This window comes from Anolis carolinensis, chromosome 3 (genome assembly GCF_035594765.1).
Source record: "Anolis carolinensis isolate JA03-04 chromosome 3, rAnoCar3.1.pri, whole genome shotgun sequence".
Lineage (NCBI taxonomy): Eukaryota > Metazoa > Chordata > Lepidosauria > Squamata > Dactyloidae > Anolis > Anolis carolinensis.
Window position 1 is genome coordinate 27,636,736 of NC_085843.1, and position 17,949 is coordinate 27,654,684.

At 39.1% G+C, this 17,949-nt stretch overlaps 1 protein-coding gene across 2 annotated transcripts in view; it reads left to right on the top strand.

The window, feature by feature from the left end:
- Positions 1-376: 376 nt before the first annotated feature.
- parp4 (poly(ADP-ribose) polymerase family member 4) overlaps positions 377-17,949 on the top strand; it is a 53,046-nt gene continuing 35,473 nt past the window's right edge. The window contains exons 1-16 of one of the 2 annotated variants that reach the window (XM_016992632.2): positions 516-628; positions 1,986-2,118; positions 4,038-4,212; positions 5,784-5,892; positions 6,010-6,088; positions 7,139-7,246; positions 8,276-8,419; positions 9,033-9,170; positions 9,471-9,644; positions 11,123-11,280; positions 11,376-11,513; positions 12,102-12,200; positions 13,151-13,334; positions 14,733-14,886; positions 16,701-16,825; positions 17,415-17,546. In XM_016992632.2, coding sequence (XP_016848121.2) covers positions 1,987-2,118; positions 4,038-4,212; positions 5,784-5,892; positions 6,010-6,088; positions 7,139-7,246; positions 8,276-8,419; positions 9,033-9,170; positions 9,471-9,644; positions 11,123-11,280; positions 11,376-11,513; positions 12,102-12,200; positions 13,151-13,334; positions 14,733-14,886; positions 16,701-16,825; positions 17,415-17,546 — 2,049 coding nt within the window. In that variant the 5' untranslated portion in view covers positions 516-628; position 1,986. Of the gene's footprint in view, positions 629-1,985; positions 2,119-4,037; positions 4,213-5,783; positions 5,893-6,009; positions 6,089-7,138; positions 7,247-8,275; positions 8,420-9,032; positions 9,171-9,470; positions 9,645-11,122; positions 11,281-11,375; positions 11,514-12,101; positions 12,201-13,150; positions 13,335-14,732; positions 14,887-16,700; positions 16,826-17,414; positions 17,547-17,949 lie in introns of both variants that reach the window. The other variant, XM_062974619.1, reaches the window with a different exon arrangement.

Below are 17,949 nucleotides of genomic sequence, written 5' to 3' on the forward strand. Positions count from 1 at the left end.
GAACGTTGGATAATTGAGTCTTGGATAAGTGAGACTCTACTTTATATTTAAATATATAGTCACATATATAACTTCACACACACAGGAGGAAGGAATAATAAATGTAAAACTATACAGTACAATTGTAAAATAAATTATCAGAATAAAATACAATATCTTAAAGCATACAGACCAACAAATGTCATCAAGATTATGAAACTCAAAATTCCAAAAACTGGAAAATATGCAAAATTTTAAATTGATATGGAAAATGTTTTTAATTTATGGCAAATTGGAAATGTTTTTAAATTATTGATCTTGGAAGCCGCTTTGGGTCCCACGCTGGTAGAAAAGCAGCATGTCAATTAAATAAACCAATGAGCTTTAAAAGGAAATAAGGAAGGAGCAGGCTATGTTTTTTTTCCCCTTGGGCGTTAGAGGGCGCCCGCATCATTTTTCTCCACCGTCGATTGTTTGTTTCGCAGCAAAGGTTTCCAGGCGAAATGTGATCGGGCGGCACTTTTGTCGCAGTTTCCCGAAAAGCGGGTCGAGTGCGGTCTGGCTCCTCCTGCAAAGCACGCCCTCCCTCGCCTTCAATCAAGGGACCAGGAAGTGTTTCCAGCAAGAGCTGGAATATCATCGCCAGCAGGTAAGTGGCTCCTTTAGGAGAGGTTGGTTTTATCTTGCCAGTTTGCAAATAGGTAGGTTGCAATGGAGGCTGTTGGGTTGCCAACTTTTAACTCTAGCATTGGGTTGCTGTGAGTTTTCCGGGCTGTATGGCCGTGTGCCAGAAGCACTCTCTCCTGACGCTTCGCCCACATCTATGGCAGGCATCCTCAGAGGTTGTGAAGTCTGTTGGAAAATAGCAAGTGGAGTTTATATATCTGTGGAATGTCCAGGGTAGGAGGAAAAAACTATTGTCTGTTTGAGGAAAGTGCGAATGTTACAATTGACCACTTTGATTAGCATTGAATAGCCTTTCAGCTTCAAGGTCTGGCTGCTTACTGCCTGGGGGAATCCTTTGTTGGGAGGTGTTAGCTGGCCCTGATTGTTTCATGTCTGGAATTCCCCTGTTTTCTGAGTGTTGTTCTTTATTTACTGTTCTGATTTTAGAGGTTTTTAAATACTGGTAGCCAGCTCTTGTTCATTTTCATGGTTTCCTCCTCTCTGTTGAAATTGTCCACATGTTTGTGGATTTCAGTGGCTTCTCTGTGTAGCCTGACATGGTGGTTGTCAGAGTGGTCCGGCATTTCTGTGTTCTCAAAAAGTATGTTGTGTCCAGGTTGGTTCATCAGGTGTTGAAATCGAAAACACCTGGAAGACCGAAGTTTGCCCATGCCTCATCTACACGGTAGAATTAATGCTGTTTGACACCACTTTAACTCATACATTGAGGTCTTCACTAGACATTATATAGTCAGTCAGCCCCATCTTAAATGCATGTTGAGCAGGAACAATGAAAATCCCAGCTTCAGAAAATGGCTTTTTTCATATACATTTAGTATATTTTTATCCTGTTTGGACCCTGAAGGAACTTGTATAATTTCTGCTGAATTGGGCAACAGACATCTTGCCTTGTCTTCCAGCCCCTTTGTTGGCGTATACTTATTTTTCTGCAGTATTTCCTTAGTCTGAAACAGACACACCCTACCTTCATCAACAGGTTTGGTCTTTTTTTAAAATAGAGACTCATGTGAGGCAAGGAAGTATTGTAAACGGCTTTCATGGCTGGAATCACAGGGTTGCTGTGAGTTTTCCAGGCAGTATGGCCATGTTCCAGAAGCATTCTCTACTGACGTTTCGCCCAGATCTGTGGCGGGCAACCTCTGAGGATGCCTGCCATAGATATGGGCGAAACATCAGGAGAGAATGCTTCTGAAACATGGCCATACAGCCCGAAAAACTCACAGCAACCCAACAAGGAAGTATGTTTATGATGGCATTGAAAATCCTGTATTTATAAAGAATCTGGAACCACCATAATCTAAATGTGAATTGCTTTGCAGGATGACAATAGCAGTTTTTACAAATTGTGCATTCTTCCTGAGAGTGAAAAAACTAACTACTCTGGAAAAGAACAGACTAAAGAAATGTATTCAAGAAAATGGTGGACATATTAAATTTGTGTTAAATCAGGAGGTAAGTTTGATGTGGATTTCAGTGGTATGAATAACAAGAACAAGATAGGTTCTGTAGGGGTTTTTTTCTTCAGTTGAATTTGTATGTACGTTGAACAGGTACATTTTGAAATGTAACTCCAGCCATCTATATACAGTAGAGTCTCACTTATCCAACGTAAACGGGCCGGCAGAACATTGAATAAGCGAATATGTTGGATAATAAGGAGAGATTAAGAAAAAGCCTATTAAACATCAAAATAGGTTATGATTTTACAAATTCAGCACCAAAACATCATGTTATAAAAAAATGACAGAAAAAGTAGTTCATTACACATTAATGCTATGTAGTAATTACTGTATTTATGAATTTAGCACCAAAATATCACAATGCATTGAAAACACTGACTACAAAAATGCGTTGGATAATCCAGAATGTTGGATAAGTGAGACTCTACCGGTATATATATGTGTTTGAATAGCATAGGGAAGAGTTAACATCTTATGCTTTGCTATCTGTGTCCCTGTTCAGAAGATTTCACCTCACTTTCTGTTCCTGTGATAACTGGAGTTTGAAAAAAATGGCCTGTTGTAGAAATGAGGATTCCTGATAAAGCTTCAGTGGAGAGACCTTTTCCCCTTGATAACTCTTTCAGGAGTGGATTTCCCTTCCGAGGCATAGATTTCTCTCACTTCCTGTTGTCTCACCCTCCCCCCATTCTTATGAGTCAGGGCCCTTCTACACAGTCATGTAACCCAGAATATCAAAGCAGATATCCCACAATAGCGCCTTTGAAGTGGTCCACACTGCCATATATACAAGTTCAAAGCAGATAATGTGGGATTTTATTCAGCTGTGTGGAAGGGGCCTCATTTGTAAGTTGGATGTTTGTAACTCAGAGACTGCCTGTATCTAACTTTTAATTCGGCACACTTCAGCAACTATTACCCCACGCCAGAAGTGTATGTGGGCCTGTCTAGATCCTCCAATGCTCTTCTATGTTCTTCCAGACCAAGTATAGTCAAAATACAGATTCTGCGATTATCTGCAGTTTCAGGTACCTGGGAAATGGGATGTCTTGGAATGTCCCATATGTACTCATACTTAAGTCAACCTCAGGTATAAGTCAAGGGTAGGTTTGGGGTTCACAGTTATGGATTTTGCTATGACCCATGGTTAAGTTGGGGCTCATTCAGTTGAGAGGTGAAAGCACCAATGTCACCTCACAGCCAGCTCCCCCTGTTTTTCCACCCAGGTATTTAAAGAGCCCCATGACCAACTGAACATAATGCAGGAGTTTGGGATAATGGACCTTGATTATGGGAGCTGTAGTTCACCTGCATCCAGAAATCATTGAAGTCAGCCAGCGTCACATCTGGACCAAACTTGGGACACAGACCCAACTTGGCCAATTGTGCATATAGGCCTGGTGTAGGAGTGACTGACCTCGGATATAGGAGTTGTAGTTCACCCTTATCCAGAGACCACTGAACCCAGCCAACGACAGATCTGGACCAAACTTAAGTGATATTACTTAGCATCTCAAAACAGACAATATCTTCTTCTAATTACCCGGGGACCACCAGGTCCCCATGCTAGCTTAAAATAAGAGCTAAGGCACTATAAATAAAGCTTATTATTATCATACACTCATTTTGTGGGATGCATTATTCAAGCTTGGTGTTCCACATGTGTATCCATATACTGCCAAAAATATAAAGGCCAGGAGTGTGAAAGTGGTCTCAAGACAACCCAAAGCCAAATTCCCATTTCTCCTATGAGTTGTTACAGTGCCCTAACTAGTACATGTTATTTGGTAAAAAAAAAAAAACTTACACCCATTTAAAGCAGTAAGGTTGGTTCTGCGCAAATGTACAAAATGTTGATTATGATGAGTAATTGTCCATTTTATCTACATTAAATCCTAATTTGATTTTTAGTGCACTCACGTTGTCACTGGCAGTGATGATGAGCTCAGTTCCACCCATCTGAAGGCCATCAAGAAGTATCAGCTGCCCGTCGTAGGTCCTGATTTCATATGGAATTCAGTCAAAGAAAGAAGGCTTTTACAGATTAATAACAATGAGCCCCCAAAGACATTGCCATCTGTAACTGGTAAGGAAAGTTCTAATGGACTGTTTATGATACATAAATATTTATCAGCTATGTGAAAGGCCCTACGGATTCTTCACCAGTTTGTGGCTATCATAGACCAGTTATAAATTGCACTTATCTTTTGATTTGAATTGATTGTAAAACAATTAACATACATTTGATTGAAAACATGTAGTCAGAACACACACATTATGCATTAGTTGGAGCCCTCGGTGGCGCAATGGGTTAAACCCTTGTGCCGGCAGGACTGCTGACTGAAAGGTCGGCGATTCAAATCCAGTAGTGGGGTGAGCTCCCATCTGTCAGCTCTAGCTTCCCGTGTGGGGACATGAGAGAAGCCTCCCACAGGATGGCAAAACATCTGGGTGTCCCCTGGGCAACGTCCTTGCAGACGACCAAATCTCTCACACCAGAAGTGACTTACCAGTTTCTCAAGTCATTCCTGACACAAAAAAATGCATTTGTCTGTCTTCCTGAGACTTTCGAACATGTTCTGACATATTCTTTGTGGTGGGTTTTTTGATTACATCTCATGTAATCATGGGATTTTTAATTGCCCTTTCATCCATCAGGTGCTGCAACGTTAATAAATCTAAGTAAATGTGTCACCTTTATATCATTATAGAGATGAAAGAGAGAGCATGGTTAAAACAGTTAACAAAGGCAATCTGTGGGTTGTGCATGTCCGGTGTGTGAAAAAGGCCACTAACAGTGTGGAGGAAGATCATGGCATAGTTAGGAAAATGTACATTAGCCATGGTGGCTATGGATTTGAGAGAGTTGGTGTCTGAAAAGTACTTTTTCTAAGCTTCAGATTATGACAACAGGACAGGGACTGCAAATTATCACCACTGCAACCCTGAGGCACATTCATTGAACTCTATAAATCCAAACAAAACAAATGAATTATATCTCTAACATCTCTTTCTCCCAGTCATAGAGATTTCAGATGAATGTAGGGAAGCAACATGATTTAATCTCCCTATCTGAAAATCAATTTGCAAATTCTACAGTATGGACCTTATCATTAGAAACAATAATATTTGGTGGCAAATGCTGCTGAGTGTTTATGGGCAGCTGTGGTAGGCCCCCTGGTCATTTTTCCCAAGTATCCCCAGATGTTCCCTCTTTTGGAGAACAGAAGGTGCATATTCTATACTGTAGAATTAATGCCGCTTGATACCACTTTTTACTGCCATTATACTCATGGCTTTGGAATCAAGTGAATTGTAATTTGTTGAGGCACCAGCACTATTTCGCAGAAAGATCTCAAAGACCTTGTATAACTACATAGCATTGAGCCATGGCACATTACATTAATTCTACAATATAGATACACTCAGATTGATATGTGTTACGAAACCTGTCCTTCAACTCTTTAATTGGCATTAAACGTTTGTGCAGTGGAGAATGTTGTCAGTCACCAGTGTTGAAGTTCAACAGCCAATTACCAGTTCAGTTGGTGTATGTAAGTGGACTAAAGAGGGGAATATATATAGAACTATACTGGTTACTTTTCATAGCTTGTAAGAGAGGTGGCGGCATAAGGAAAATAATTGTCTTTCCAACAGATGATGGGGACAATTGTCAGAGGAGAAAGGATACAACTGTAATTAATGGCAGTGATGCGTCCAATGATAAGAATGCATCCAGTGACAATAACAACTTGGATGAAATCAGGTAACTGACCTGTGTTCTCTTTTTGCATCTGGAAATCACCCATTTTGGGCTTTACATTCAGTGTGCTTATTTGTATTCAGTAGTTGTAGAAGGGTCAGTTTCTTTTTGTTTTTTAAGGTGGTTTTCAAATAACGATGAAGATGTTCCTTATTTTCCCGAAGACTTTGAGATTGCAAAATACAACCTCCTTGAAAAGGTAATAACTTTTCTTCTATGGTCATATAAATTCTGGAGCCTCGTGGATCACTTTAAACTCATCATTATTAGGTCTGCTGCGGCATATCGCATTATCACAGAATGTCTGCGCCCTACACCACTGGAGAAATTATACTGTTTTGCCAGTATTGCACCACCTGCCAGAAAATAGCAGCAAATAATGAAAGGACCAAAATGGTGACATCTCTGGGCCACCCTCCATTTGGTATCAGCCAGGATGCCAACATCTTACATCAAGAAACAGCTTTCTAAGATCTACAGAAATACTCGCAGGAAGAACTCAGCAAGCAAGAGTCCAAAAGTGGCAGGCTAGAACCCAGAACCTCAATCAGTGGCTGAGACCGTTTGAGAAACTCCCTCCTGGGCACACAGAAGACTGGGCGATTTGGAAGGGGCTCCAGGGCCATGAGATACAGAGTCAATCTTAAGAAATGGGGCAACAAAGTAGAGTCCACGACATGCGAGTGTGGAGGAAAGCAAACCACAGACCACTTGCTTCAATGCAACCTGAGCCCTGCCACATGCACAATGGAGGACCTTGTCACAGCGACACAGAGGCACTTGAAGTGGCCAGCTTCTTGTCAAAGAAAATCTAGTATAATGTCAAGTTTTTAACTATGTTTTTAAAAATACATTATAACTGAACCCTCAACTCGCTTCTGACACGATAAATTTTAAAAAATTATCTTAATTAAGCAAGTTCTCAGATGAACCGTAGATACGGAGTAGCCTTTGCAAAATGACGAAATAACACTCACCCTGGTTGTAGTGCAGTGGTAGTTCTACAAATGAAGCTCAAAATTTAACACAGCAAGGATGAGGGTTCAGTCTGAACACTTCTCTTTTCATTGTGGCCTGTCTTCTCCATAATACTGTAGGTTAGCTGTTATTTGGCACAGCAGTGGACAGTTTCCAGGAACTAGAAAACCACATTTGGCTCCTTGGAATCCCCCAGTAATAACTATAAGAGCCTATTTTGTCACTTCCGCTATAAAATGAAAATGCTTTTAAATTCCATGTTTTTCCCTAGGTTGCAGCACATGGCGAATATGTCCTTGTTGAACTTCAGTGTTTTCAACAGCAATGCGATTACCCCTTCCGCATTTATAGGCACTGCAGTGTCCGAGATGGGAAGCAGGTAGGTTGGGATGGTTGTTGCGATACCACCTGAATGTGCCTTGCAGTCAGATCATTTGTTCGTTTAGCTTTGTGTTGTGTTAACAGAAGCATCATTCCAATCATTTTAAGAAGGATATAGACAACTTGGGGTGGGCTCAGAGAAGGTCAACAAGGATGATAAGAGGAACAAAATATATAAGGAGAGGTCACCCTTCTGTAACTTAAAACCATTGGATATAGTGGTACCCCATGAGGCAGCAGAGAACAAGACTCTTTGGGATAATTCTTAAGGCATTGAAAGGGCTCATGTTGTCCTACAATCTTCTGTTCACCAAGCTGAACATGTCCAAGTCCTTCAACCTCTCCTCATTTGTTTTGTCCTCTCTTCCTCTTTTCATCCTCACTGCCCTTTTATTGGCTCATTAAAGCAGCAAAAATATCTACTCCTTTAATCTTTAAACTTTAACTTTAATTGAGTTCTTTCTTCTCTGTGACTTGTATGAAAGTTATCCATGCATTATTTAGACTTGTCAATGTTCCCAGCTTGAGAGCTTTGATAGCTACAGGATTGCACTTGAAGTGCCTTTCAAAATGTCAGCCCAGACTTTCTCAGTCTGGTTCCTTTTGGAGCATTGAAGCACTAGATTCTTTAGTCTTCTACTCAACAACAGTTATCCTGGATGTTAGGAGGATGTGGAAGCCACTTCACTAGTGAGCAGAGCTGGAATTTAATTTAATTTAATGCAGTTTAATGTGTGCTTTATGTGAGATTGTGTAGATAAGCCTTCAAGTTGCCTGTCAAATTATAGATAATTCCATGGATTTCATAAAGTTTTCTTAGGCAATGAATCCTCAGAGGTGGTTTTGCCACTTTCCTTTCTCTACAGCACGTGATATTATTTGGTGGTCTCCCAAATAAGTACTACACAGCATAGACTCTGCTTAGCTTCCAAAATCAGATAGGGTCTGGTGCCAGAATAGCTCCTGATAAATATCCAATTGCTTTTTCTTCTCTTGTTGCATTTTGACACTTTCTTCTTTGATCCAGAAACAATTTATACCAACGAAGACATCTGAAAAAGCTAGAAGAAACTATGAACTTTGCATCGAAAATCTGAAGAAAGAGGGTTTTGAACTAAGGACAGACTTTCCAAATGAAGCAGAATACTTAGCTTCATGGAAATTACAAGAGGTTAGTCTAATTTTGAACCCCTTTCCCTTATGGCTCGGTTCTCTTAGGGTGCAATTACACTGTATAATTAATGCAATTTGACACCTCATTAACTTTCATGGACTCAATACTATGAAATCCTGGGAGTTGTAGTTTGGTAAAGCAGCAGTTCTATTTTGGTAGAGAACTGTAGTTTTACCTTGTAAAACTACAATTCTCATGATCCCATAGCATGGAACCATTACAGTTAAAGTGGTGTCAAATTGCATCAATTCTACAGTGTAGCTGTATGCTAGGTTGGCTACCTATCTGCTGTCCTTTTATATCATAAAAATTCTATGCCAGCAAACTTAGGTGAGCTTATAAAATAATATTCTGTGCTTTTAAAGTTTTTAGTTATATAGAGAGCTCAATACTACTTTAACCTTAATTTTGTATGTTTTAGTGTTTGTGGTTTGACTTTTTGTCCTGTAAATTGCCTTGAGTCCCACACTTGGGGGCTGGGGTAGGGGGAGAGAAGATAATAAGCAATGAGACAATGGATTGACTGAATTCTAATGATTGAAATGGGCTGGAACATAATCCTTATGCTCACTTTATTTTAAACAACTATTTAACTTCTTTTAATTTCCAGATCTTGGTATCAGAAGCCATCAGTTCCAGCACTTTGTCTGAAGGTGTTGCTAAGTTTGTGGAGCTGATCTGGATTGAAGCTCTTGGAGTCCTGGATCTTGTATTGGCTAAACCAGTAACCAGCATTAGCCTCAATGATGTAAGATAATTTTGTGTGAAAATTTTGCTTCCTTAGGAGCATATTCTTCTTGTAAATCTCAGCATGAAAGAGATGGGAAGCAGATTTTTATTTCAGATAGTATAATCCCACCTTGAGGCAAATTAAGTCAGTGTTTTAATTATATAAAGGAGAAGGGTGGAGCCATTTGAGCATTGGTTTATAGATAAACATGGAGAACAACGAGAAAGACCAGGTACTTTGCCATGTGCTTCTTGGAGGTAAGTCAGGATATAAATGCTAAATAGTAAAATAAATTTTGATACTTTGATTTCTTAAAAGGTTAGCAAAGCAGAAGGCGTTCTTCTCCGCACAAAGAAAGCACTGAATGACATGAAATCACCAAGTGAGTTATCAGCAATGATGATGGATTTCTATCAAATTATACCGCACAAAGATGCTCTGAATTGTAATGTTACTCTGAAGCTTTTATCTAACAAGCAGGATCTCTGTCAGGTAAGAGCCTCAGATTTAATTTCTTCTCTGTATAGCTAGAAACATGTGTACATTGATTTCAATAGCTGTTAAGCAAGTTGTAAATAAAGTGTACCTTTTGTGGACATAAGAGAAATTTAATACTGGATTCAGAATAAAGACCACATCATTATCATTCAGAATAAAGACCACCAGACTAGGACACGGAACAATGGCTTCAAACTACAGGAAAGGAGATTCCACCTGAACATCAGGAAGAACTTCCTCACAGTGAGAGCTGTTCGACAGTGGAACTCTCTCCCCGGGGCCGTGGTGGAGGCTCCTTCCTTGGAGGCTTTTAAGCAGAGGCTGGATGGCCATCTGTCGGGGGTGCTTTGAATGCGATTTCCTGCTTCTTAGCTGGGGGTTGGACTAGATGGCCCATGTGGTCTCTTCCAACTCTACTATTCTATGATTCTATGATTCTATGATTCCCGTCCTTCAGCTAGGATTTCAGATAAATATTTCCCAATTTAGAGAGATAAGAAAATAATTTTGGAAATAACTGAACCCCCTCCACCTTTTGGAAATAAATGGCAATCATAACCTTATTGAAAAGGAATATGATATCGTATCTGTTTGGCAAATGTGAATCTCCATGAACATGTGGAGACCATGTTTGAAAACCACTAATCATGAAAAGGTATGACCTTGTTAGAAGTCAACCCTTTGAACAAGTGATATTCACAACCATTCATGTAATGGCACACAGGTAACTCAGCTGTTAAACTGAAGACAAGACAAAAACAAGTCTTATTTGAAAAATAATATACAGTATCTTGTTTACTCACAAACATTTTGTATTAATTTACCATACAGGCACATTTCTTATTAAAGTTCAGTTATAAATAAGATGTAGTTCTCTGTGTTGTGAACACAGGCTATCATTCTTAATCAATAGTCAATAGTCCAAAGTATAACTGTACTCAGTAAAGTTTATAATAATACTGTATCCATTGAAGTCCTGAAGCATACATGCATCCACCTCCACTGAGGTCTAAAACGAATTTCTAAAATTGAAGTCCAAACTGAACAACAAAATGGAGTCTTGAGTCTCAATATTCTCAGAACAATCACATGTCTAACTCCTCCCACACCAGAGTCAAATTGGCAAATCAACATGCAAATATCATACAGGTTAGCAAATATACACATTAACAAACAAATAGTGAAGGTGTGTTGTCAAAGGCTTTCATGGCCAGAATCACTGGGTTATTGTGCATTTTCCAGGCTACATGGCCATATAGCCCGGAAAATGCACAAAAACCAAATAGTGAAGGCTTGAAAGGTTGCTGTTTCCAACAAATAAATTTGAAACCTTCACGAGAAGCATTTGCTTTACCATTCACACCCTTCTGCTTCTTGGAGAACCAAAAGAAGGAATATCAATGTTTAAACAAATAAATAAATATCGCTTTCATTTTAGAATAATAACAAACTTAATGACTATATTATTACAGCTTATCAGGGACATGTTGAATGTTCAGGAAATAAACTTATCAACTCCAAACCCATCATCCCTTTCCAAGTACCAGGCTTTGAGGTGTAGAATAGATGCTCTTGATGCAAAAACTGAAGAGTTCCACAGAATTAAACAGCGGGTGGATCAAGATACCAGGTGTGATTTCATAGTAGTTGATAGTTTTTAAAATTTACTCTACCAAGTTTTGTGTTGCTGGAATGTAATTGTCTTAATTCCAAATTTTCATGCAGCAAATGTCCAGTAGAAATTTTGGAGATATATAAAGTTGGCAGAATCACAGAAGCAGCAGGTTTTGAGAGTCGCCTCGGCAACGTTCAATCCTTGATTCATGCTTCATCTCCTGGGAACTTTGTTGGAATCCTTTCTCGGTAATGGCCTGGATGATTTTCTTTTTGCCAAAGCATTAGTAGTGCCTCCACCCCATCCCAGTGCAGATATAAGTACAAAGCTCTTAGTCAAGAACCAGGCTGTGGCGCAGGCTGTTGAGCAGCCAGCAGCCAGCTGAAACAAATCACTCTGACCAAGAGGTCATGAGTTCGAGGCCAGCTCGGAGTCCGTGTTTGTCTTTGTCTTTGTTCTATGTTAAGGCATTGAATGTTTGCCTTATATGTGTAATGTGATCCACCCTGAGTCCCCTTCGGGGTGAGAAGGGCGGAATATAAATACTGTAAATAAATAAGAACGAGGGCCTCCTCCCTCCTGGCTCTTCTGCCACCCTTCAGCTCAGTGACTGCTTCTATCACGGCTGCATTGAAGGGCTGGAGGAGAAGGATGTTGGGATAAGAGCTTCACTCACTGATGGGGAAGTAGGAGGAAAGAACTAAAATAATCTCCTTTGTCACTATTTTCCTTCTCCTTTCAAAAATAAAGTATCGATGGACAAATTACCACTACAAACAATTGTGTATGGGCATATCAATATACCGTACTTAATAATGTTCACCTTTGTGTTCTAGGGGACTCCTTCTACCAAAGATGGCAGTTGAAGAACATGGATTGGAAAGAACTGATTTTGGGAACTTGGGCAGTGGAATTTATTTCAGTGATTCCCTCAGGTGTGAAGCCCTGAATGTATAATAGCTGTGGTTGAGATTATCTTTGTAGTTCAAATATAGTGTTGGCGGCATCATTTTTATAACATACGTTCCAAAGCTACTTTGCATGCTTTCCCAGACATTTTGGGGTCCCAGTGTGGTCTAGGAGACAGACTATTGGGGGACTGCGTTGATATTGCCCCATGGCCATCAAGATGACCCGCACTTGTCTCTCAGGCCCTATGTATACTGCCATATAATCACGTTTTTGAATTCAGATTATCTGTTTTGAACTAGATTATATGGCAGTGTAGACTTATATGATCCAGTTCAAATCAGATAACCTGGATTCAGAAACTGGATTATATGGCAGTGTTGGTACAGCTTCAGCTTGCCTTACATCACAGGTTTGATAGTGAGATTAGAATAAATAGACCAGAAAGAATCATGCATGCTGTGCTGAGTTCCTTGGAGGAATGGCCATATCAAAATGCATTAAATAGTTGAAAAACCACATGAATACTTAGGTCTGTTGCAGTGTATCATATGGAGCCTATACATACGATTTTTATGGCTTCCTCATTTAGATATTAAACAGGGAGTGCGGTATCTTAATTTTGCAAGTGAAATTCTCTGTTTACCTCTGTATGGTCCATCTCCCTCAGATATTTTTCTCCTGGGTTGTCTTACTATGGGTATGTCATAGCAGATGGCTCCAGTATCTAAATCTGGTCCAGGTTTAGTCTTCACTTTATCTGTGGTGCTGAATATATTCCTTTGATGCCATTGTATACCTTGAATAATTCTTCCAAAGTTCAAAACCCATAGCATGCTGACATTAGAACGAACAGCCTTTTCTGATTTTGTCATTGGAGCCAGGTTGAGGGTGGGTGGGATGTCCAGAGTAACAAAGAATCTACTATTGAAAAGTATTTAAAAATCTGCATAAATGCAATCCTCTCTGTTAACAGTACGAGCATAAAATACTCTCAAACAAGTAAAACAGATGGAGCTCGATTACTTTTGATTTGTGACGTAGCACTTGGAACTTGTTGGAACACACATCAGACAAACTTTTCTTTAACTGCACCACCACCAGGCTATGACAGCGTGCATGGAGTCAGTAAGAAAAAAGACAGAAAATCTGCTTTTGAGGTACCAATTCCAGCTAAATATCCTGTTTATTATAATTGCATTCTTAATTTAATTTTAGTTAAGTCATAATTTGTTTTTATATGTTGGGTTATCAATTTAAGTTATTTTGGGTGTATTGGTGTGTGTTCGGTCATTGAATGTTTGCCTTGTATGTTTGGAATCCACCCTGAATCTCTCTGGGAAGATAGGGTGGAATATAAATAAAGTATTATTATTATTATTATTATTATTATTATTATTATTATTATCCTTACACAAAACCACAAGACTTTGTTAAGCTTCTGCAGATAGTTTAAGACATGTTTGAAGAGATAATAAGAATTGGAGTAGAGTGCAATATATGTCTCGATATGATGCTTCATGAACATGAATGTATACTCTAGTTGTTTTTTTTAACCTGTTTATCCTATTATGCTTATGTTTTTGATGTACTCTGATTGTTGTTTATGTGATTTTAATATGCTGTAAGCCCCTTTGTGTCCCGTGAGGGAGAAAAATGGGATATAAATAAAGATTTGTTTATTATTTATTATTTATAATAGGTAGTAGTACCGTTTCCCCTAAAATAAGTCATCCCCAGAAAATAAGACCTAGTAGAGGTTTTGCTGAATTGCTAAATATAAGGCCTCCCCCGAAAGTAAGACCTAGCAAAGTTTTTGTTTGGAAGCATGCCCGCCAAACAGAACACCAGAGCATGCGGGATCGGTAAATGTGCGTACATGGAAATATTGGTAGTAACAAGAAATTCTTGATAGGATTCACAGTTTGTCTGGTCATGCTGGTTTATGATGACAACTACTGTACAGTATATAATAAATGTTCATTTTCTTGTTCAACAATAAATGTGAATTCTTCTTCATGGAAAAATAAGACATCCCCTGAAAATAAGACCTAGCGCATCTTTGGAAGCAAAAATTAATATAAGACACTGTCTTATTTTCAGAGAAACACGGTATGTGGTTTTGGTAATGGTGACAGTAGTGTCAATGTGAGCTGGTGTAGTGCAGTGGCTAAGATTGGGAACAAGGGTTATGGTTTGGATATGGCTTCTCTAGTTTTCAGAACTGTAACACCAAAGGATTATAAAACAAGAAGAGCAAATGAGGGTAACTGAAGTTCTTACTACCCAAGCTGTTAGAAGTCTAACCCCAATGTGTTGAAACCTCGCGTTTTCAGGACGATTGCTAGAATGATCCATACCCACATGGACTAATCTCTCATGCTGACAGTAGACATTTATACCTCTTCATTAGGTGTTGCAGTATCTAATGTGTTCTTTGGATTTTGGATGACATTTGAGCCCAGATTCATATTACGTATATTTTGTCACTCTTGAATTTCAACAGCTCATAAGTGCAATCATCCCAACGTCTTTTCTGTTCTCTCTGTTCTTCCAAGGGTGATGAATTCGTGGTGTACAGAACTAGTCAAGTCAGAATCAGATATGTGGTTAAGTTTAGCCTTGTGCATGACAAAGTAAAGGAGTTCCATCCTGTAATTCGGACTGAGTTAGAAGATGAGTTGCCTTCTCTTGACCAACCACAGCCTGAAGGTAAGAAATATTCTACAGAAATAAATTAATGTATCAGCATTGGGTCTTTTTATTTGATTTGTTCTGTTCTTTGAGCTCTTACATTTGAAAGACAAAAACTTGGGGGATGTTTAGCATCTGTTGAACTCTAGGCAAAACCTTTGAAAAAGATAAGCAATTGTGATTATCCCTATCCTCTTCACAAGCTAAAATAATTAATATGGCCCCTCTTAGAAGCTTCTATCATTCCCCATATATTTTGGAAGGCAAAATCCAGCACCTAATTTTGCATGGTTAAAGTGCCTTTGGATAGTTCCAAGCGGATTTTTTTCCCTAGGATTCAAAATTGCATATGAGAAGCAGAAAATGAGTAGAGACTTCCTACTTGAGGATGGGGTGGGGAGTCAAAATTACCTTCCTCCAGCAATACACTGCTGAGCACGAGTCAGAATCCTATTCTTTCTTTTCTTTAAGGAAGTCTAGTTAAATATAATTTCCCACTTGACTCCAGAATGTAATTTCCACTTCATCATGGTCTGTGATTCTTGCTGGATTATTTCCAATGTGTAAAAACCTGGGCATGAGTGGAAAAGCTCTTTTGGACAAAAAACTGAAATATATAAGCAATCGGAGTGCCTTGAAGCCCATTTCACTGGCATGTGATCAGCAGTCCTATGGAGCAAGCAATAGGTTGTTCTGAGTTTTCCGGGCTGTATGGCCATGTTCCAGAAGCATCCTCTCCTGATGTTTCACCCACATGTGTAGCAGGCATCCTCAGAGATTGTGAGGTATATTGGAAACTAGGCAAGGGAAGTTAATATATCTGTGGAAGGTCCAGGGTGGGAGAAGGAACGCTTGTCTGTTGGAGGCCAGTTGTAATTCGAGTTCTTTGCGGATGGTTTGAATTGCTTCTAGAACATGGCCATGCAGCCCAGAAAACTCACAACTACCCAGTGATTCCGGCCATTAAAGCCTTTGACAACACATTGAGCAAGCAATAACCTATGTCTGGATTTCCCCTACTTTTCCCCCTGTCTTTCTTTAACTTCTTTTCTTGTTCCTAGGCAGCAAAATTGCCTTTGCAGTTAAAGGTGCATCTATACTGTAGAATTAATGCTGTTTTCAGTCACTTTAACTATCATGGCTCAATACTGTGGAATTCTGAGAGTTCTAGTTTGGTGAGGCAGAGAAGGCTAGAGATGTTGTAAAATTACAAATCCCATGATTCCATATCCTTGAGCTATGGCAGCTAAAGTGGTGTCAAACTGCATTAATTCTACAGTATAGAAGTGCTCTTAGCCGCACCCTTAATGTTCTTAGGCCCCTTCTACATTGCCATATAATCCAGATTATCAAATCAGATAATCCACATTATCTGCTTTGAAATGTAGTATATGAGTCTATGCTACCATATAATCCAGTTCAAAGCAAATAATCTGGATTATATATGGCAGTGTGGAAAGGGGCCTTAGTGAGAATTATAAAATATTTCTCCTAATTTCTAACAATTAAGTGGATACACCATAAATAATTAATAGTTTCTACAGAGATATTCACAGGAACATCTCAGCACACTAGAGTCCAAAAGTGGCAGGCTAAAACCTGGAACCTCAAGCCATGGCTGAAAGCAAATGAGAGACTCCCTCCTGGGCACACAGAAGGAGCAACACCAGAGGCACTCCAAGTGGCCAGCTACTGATCAAAGGACATTTAGTATAATGCCAAGTTTTTAACTTTGTTTGTGTTTTAAATACATTACAACTGTACCCTTGGTTCGCTTCTGATGTGATAAATAATAAATTAATAGTTTTCCCCCTTTAACTTTCCTTATTTAGATTATGAAATGCCAAACCAAGATAAGCGGGAAAAAGTAATTTCCGGTCTCCTGGATCGATCTGGAAATCCAATTCCTCTTAAAAATCTTCACATCAAGGGAAAAATAATAGACTTTGCAGGACAGGTAACCCACATGGTTTGTGTTGAAAAGTTTTTGAATTGAATGGTTTGCTGGCTTTTTGTTCGTTTTTGTTGTTAATTAAAATGCAAAAGGGGAGTGTTATTTTTCACTTAAATGTAGAGTTCTTCTGAGTAACGGGAAATGTGTGTGATGTCTCATTAACAAGGATTTTAAGTTTCAGAAAGTATGACGTATTTTACCATCTCATCTTTTAAACCTGAAAAGCGCAAATTTAGATTTATGAAGGTCATTGTGGACTGAACAAAGGCATTGCTAAAGGGTTTAGAAGGATTGCCTGTGGTTTGTCTTTTGTTTTTAATCTAACCGTATTTTAAAATCAGTTCTGTACTTCTGGATGTTTTGCAGTAGGTGATTTTGCCCATATTGAAAATGCTAACCTTGATAGAGAAGAGCCTTTCATGCATCATATTGGGAACCACAGTTTACTTGGTATCTGCCCATCCTGATTAGTATTTTATTGCGACTTTTTTTCCACATTATATTGGGAGCCATCTTGATCACAGTTTTGGAAGGTAGGCAGGATATCAGCAAATAAACAAACAAAATACCTTTCTTTCTTTCTTTCTTTCAGATTGTGATATTTCAGACCTATGAAAATCAAACTGACAGCCCCATTGAAGCCAAATATGTCTTTCCTTTGGATGACACGGCTGCCGTGTGCGGGTTTGAGGCTTTTATTAAAGGGAAACATATAATTGGAGAGGTAAGAGAAGGAGACATTATATGCAGGGTTCTGGGCAATCAACTCTTTTTGTATTTTTGTCGCCCCAGTGAGGATTTGCCTCTAAGGGCCCTTCCACACAGCCATATAACCCAGATTATCAAGGCAGACAATTCCACAATATCTGCTTTGAACTGAGTCCACACTGCCATATATTCCAATTAAAAACAGAAAATGTGGGATTTTATTCAGCTGTATGGAAGGGGTCTACGTTAAGCATGTTAAGGATACAGTAGAGTCTCACTTATCCAACACAAACGGGCCAGCAGAATGTTGGATAAGCGAATATGTTGGATAATAAGGCGAGATTAAGGAGAAGCCTATTAAACATCAAATTAGGTTATGATTTTACAAATTAAGCACCAAAACATCATGTTATACAACA